The sequence below is a fragment of the Atractosteus spatula genome, chromosome 3 (assembly GCF_055471065.1).
Source record: "Atractosteus spatula isolate fAtrSpa1 chromosome 3, fAtrSpa1.hap1, whole genome shotgun sequence".
Classification (NCBI taxonomy): Eukaryota; Metazoa; Chordata; class Actinopteri; order Semionotiformes; family Lepisosteidae; genus Atractosteus; species Atractosteus spatula.
This window is the reverse complement of record NC_142708.1, coordinates 47,683,895-47,688,924: the sequence shown is the minus strand read 5'-3', so window position 1 is coordinate 47,688,924 and position 5,030 is coordinate 47,683,895. Positions and strand designations below refer to the sequence as shown.

Below are 5,030 nucleotides of genomic sequence, written 5' to 3'. Positions count from 1 at the left end.
CTTGTAGCTGTTAATCTGATTTTGATACTCTAAACTTTGTTTTTCTGAGAGTTTAAAATTTGGTATACTAGGAGTATATTGGTTTTGAGAAATTCTTTAACAATCTAAATATCAGTATCAGTAAATGCAGACAGCTGGTCTGTGCTGAGTTTGATTCTGCACTGGGTGGTGAGCTGGATTCTGATTGGAGGGAAACATTTCAGTGGCTGCATAAAGTGAACCTAATTGAAAAGCCATCTGTGGTACGTGTAGCGGGGAGAGACGCTGTCCATGTCCCTGCCACGTCAGTAGCTACTGTCTTAGCTAAAAGGTTCAGACCCATGAGAGAGAGCAATGTAAAAATGCTGTTGGAGCCTTTGAATGTGCCTTTGCCGGGTGGCCTGATTGTCATGCCTATGCTTTTGTCCTCTCACAGTCATATGGTGCAAGTACAAGTCATAAACTTCTCACAGGAAGATGTTTGGCTCAGGCCAAGTACCAAGTTAGGTATTCTGTCCCCAGTCGAGCAGACGGACAGTATCCAGCAGTGTGAGGTACATTTTCAGTGTGTATCTGCTAGTGTTGAGCAAGTTACTGTAAGCAAGATATCACTGGCATCGGAAAACAGTTTACAACAGATACTAGATAAACTTGATGTGGGTGGGATCCCCGAACAACAAGCAAAGTTGGGTGTTTTACTAGCCAGTTATGCTGAGGTATTTGCCCTTGAAGATGAAGATCTTGGTTATACTAACAAGGTCCAGCATGAGATCCACCTAGTGGATGACATACCATGCAACCAGCCATATCGCCGGATTCTGCCAAACCAGTACAAAGAGGTTAGGGAGCACATAACCAAACTTTTGAAGAAAGGGGTGATACAGGAGAGCACCAGCTCTTATGCTTCGCCAATAGTCCTTGTCAGGAAAACAGACGGAACCCTCAGATTGTGTGTGGATTATAGGAAGCTTAATGCAAAGACCAAGTGTGATGCTTTCCCGTTACCGCGCAATGATGAAAGTTTTGACACACTCTGCGGTGCCAAATTCTTCTCGACGATCGATCTAGCCAATGGTTACCATCAAGTCGCTATGCATGAAAGGGACAGACAAAAAACTGCATTTACAACACCCTTTGGGTTGTACGTTTTGGGGTCTGTAATGGTCCTGCTACGTTCTAGAGATTGATGCAAGCTACCATGCATGACCTTGTGTTCCAGATCTTGCTAGTCTACCTTGATGATATCTTGGTGTTCTCTCCGGATTTTGGTGGCCATCTAGAAAGGCTAGAGACAGTGCTGAAGCGACTGAAGGAAACTGGGCTGAAGGTTAAGCTTGAAAAGTGCCATTTCCTCCAGTCAGAAGTGCGGTTCCTTGGCCATCAAATATCTGCAGATGGAATAGGTACGGATCCAGACAAGGTAGCGGCAGTAAGACAGTGGAAGGTACCCAGCACAGTCATCAAGAGCTGCGGTCATTTATAGGCTTTTGCAGTTATTATAGAAGGTTTAAAGATGGTTTCTCCAAAATCGCTGGCCCTCTCCACGATGTAGTCAACTCCTGTTTAAGAGAAGGCAATCCAACTAGATCCAAGCAACTTTTCAGCAGTTCATGGACCCCGGCGTGTCAAGGTGCTTTTGAAAAGCTTAAGGATAGATTGACCAGTGCTCCGCTGTTAGGCTATGCTGACTTCACCCGCCCTTTCATTGTGGAAACTGATGCAAGTAGCCTTGGCTTAGGTGCAGTTCTCTCCCAACAGCAAGGGGATAGGAAAGGGTGATCGCGTATGCTAGTAGGTGTCTTCGCAGTGCCGAAAAGAATGATAGGAACTACAGTAGCATGAAGTTAGAACTACTAGACCTTAAGTGGGCTGTGGCAGAAAAATTTAGAGGTTACCTCCTGGGATCTAAATTCGTCGTTATAACGGACAACAACCCTTTGTGTCATCTTTCCACAGCAAACCTAGGTGCAATAGAGCAAAGATGGGTGGCTCAGCTATCTGTTTTTGATTCTGAAATAAAGTACCGCCCAGGACGCTGCAACACTGCTGCTGATGCCCTCTCTAGGCAGCCTTTTGCAGGGGAGCCTGAACCTGACCCTGATGATGTCGAATATGATGATTGTGTGGCTATCTGTAATGTTGTCAGCAGAGGCACGCCCCTGGAGCCAGATTTGGTGGCAGACGATATGAAATGCTGCAAAATAAGACAGATCAGTGTTTTGGAAGCGGGAGTGGATAACTTGAACAAGTCACAGAGTAACACCCAAACTTTCCCAGGGTATACAAAGAAGGAGCTCCGTCGGTTTCAAGATGCTGATCCCTCTCTCAGTGCTTTCTGGATGTTCTGGAATAAGCAGAGAAAACCAGGGAATAAGGAGAGATCAAAGTTGCCTAAATCTACCTTGTCTTTGTTGAAACAGTGGCATCAGGTTTGAGAGCGTGATGGGCTAGTGTACAGGGTGATCGAAGATCCTCATGTTGGTGAATGTTTCCAACTCCTCCTGCCTGATTGTATGAAAGATCAAATATTGGAAAGTGTACATGACCAGATGGATCATCAAGGAATTGAACGCACTCAGAATCTGTTGAGACAGAGATGCTTTTGGGTGGGCATGTATAATGATGTGGAACAGTAGGTCAAGAAGTGTCCAAGGTGTATCCTGACCAAAATGCCACAGCCAAAAATCCAGGCACCCATCAAACCATTTATAGCTACTAGGCCTTTAGAGGTTGTCGCTGTCGACTACACGGTCCTCGAGCCAGCCTCTAATGGGCGGGAGAATGTGTTGGTACTTACTGACGTGTTTACCAAGTTTACACAGGCTTTCCCGACTCGTGATCAGAAGGCAGACACTACAGCGAAAGTCCTCCTGAAAGAATGGTTTATGAAATGATGGCTAAATGGCGCTACGTCTTAGCTCGCGGTTCCTGTCAGTTGATTTCAGCGTTCTGCACGTGGGCAGTAGGGACTAAGAAGCAGTGAGTTACCGTTAAAAAGAACCCGAAATTACTACAGAGAGTTGTAACGTTCTCAGTGAGGGCTGAGAGGTGACCTGCGCAGCCTGTGAGCGGCCTATTTCTGCACACGCTGCGTGAACCACTGCCGTATTTTGTGTATATAAAAGTATTGTTATATGTCATTTCTTTTGTTATTTTATTTTTATTTTTTTTTACTAAGAACAGATCAGACCACATACTCACCTAGAAATAAAGAACCCCAAAATTATATTTGTGTTCTGTGCTAATTATTCTTTGCCAGGCTACATATATTTCACAATTTATTCCGTTATTCTGCAGTTTCATCCATCCTGAGTCTAATGTGGGACTTAAAATAACATGACAAAAGAATTAAATTGAAATGGTTCTACCTGAGCAAATAGAGAAAAGGAAAGTCATTATTTTTACACTCATAAAGTACATTGAAAGAAATAAACATTAAATAAACCTGAATATCAGGAGGTCAGTTACAAATGCAACTGCAGTTGGGTGTAACTGACTATTACACGTTTTTGCATATTTTTGCATGTTTTGCCTAGCACAAATTTAACACTAGATAGGTTTCAACTCATACACGAACTGTAAGAGTGTGCTGGTATGCTTCCACCACTTTTTTCTTTTAAATTCTTCAGTACTTGACTAAACTTTTTTTTATTATCAGTGTTTAGATTTTAGATGATAAAGACTAGCATGCACTATCGTGGTAGCACAACCCATTTTGTAAAATGCAGTGGGGAATTCAGATCGCTGATTGCTGATTAATGCTGATTAATGTACTAATATGCTTTGCTCTTGCTTACAGCTAATAGCCAGTTATAATCTATAGTCATTCTGATGTACAACATCAGCTAATAAAAACTAATAAAATATCAGGACATGTTTTAGATCACACTTTACCAAGAGTTAGTATTTTTTCAACATTCAAATCTTTTGGCAGGTATTCATCCCTAGTTAGTTAGTACATTTACTAATTCCTACAGTTAATGAGCTATTATGTTTCCTAGGGCAGCTTAAAGAAGCAGGTTTTCCACATTGCTGTATCATACTCAGCTCTCCTCCTGGGAAGATATGACAATGTTTTATAATATTACACTAATGGGAGTCCTTGACATGACTGGTAACCTGTGATGATATATTCATACAATACAATCAAAAAAATCTACTAATGAATAGTTTTCTAATGAATTCTCTCTATTTAATTTGATCTTCATTTAATGTTTTGCAATATACAGTAGGGCATGATGCTGAAGCTCACAATTAGTTGATGTACAAGTGGAAATTAGCAGTACCTCAACAGACACAAATCTGAAAAATAACTGCTTAATCTTTTAGAAGGGTTTGGGGCAGACAAAAAAAGACAGCTGCAGCTTTTTCTTTTTGCCCTTATAGGATGGCTGCCCTTAAGGGGGTATGTGTAATATAGAGCTCCACCCAATTAACTATGTACACCACACCTCTTAAAAGTAAAAGTTTCTTCAAGTACAGCCCCAAATGTGCAGACCAGCTGACTGCTGGCATTGGTGCCAAAACAAACAGAGGCCTCAGCTCATGCTTGAAAGAGACCCCAGCCGAGCAGCAAGAGGAGACAGTGCCCCTCACATAACTAAGGCCCCTTCTGCACACAGCAGAGAACTTCTTTAAAACAACACTTGGAGCCAGGCTGCAGAGTACAGAGTGAAGTGTTATTCCAGCTAGGTAAATATAGAACCTCACTTTAACAGTGATGAATAGCACATATTAATGAGCATAAATTGAATTATGTCGTTGAAAATCTGTAGGAGCCATCCTGAAGAGCTAATATGAGTCAAGTGATTGAAATTCTTTTTGTGCTGTGCAAATTAAGCCATCTATTCTGCAATGCCTGAAGTATCTGTGGCCAATTAAATCATATGTGGGTTTCAAAACTCTTTCTGCATCAATAGGTCTACCCATAAAGGGACTATAATCCTCTTGTTTTTTCTACTCCTTTCCACTGAAACATATAACTGAGAAAATCATGAACAAGATTTCTCTGTGCAGAACTTCAGTCATTGACTTATATGCTTATAATTTAA

The 5,030-nt window shown here is 41.7% G+C and overlaps 1 protein-coding gene across 1 annotated transcript; it reads left to right on the top strand.

Moving 5' to 3' along the window:
• Window positions 1-341: 341 nt before the first annotated feature.
• Window positions 342-2,873, top strand: LOC148837854 (retrovirus-related Pol polyprotein from transposon 17.6). Its single transcript, XM_088911143.1, is given in 4 exon segments — window positions 342-1,122; window positions 1,125-1,438; window positions 1,441-1,747; window positions 1,750-2,873. Coding segments are annotated over 4 exon segments (2,526 nt in total).
• The last annotated feature ends 2,157 nt before the right edge of the window (window positions 2,874-5,030 follow it).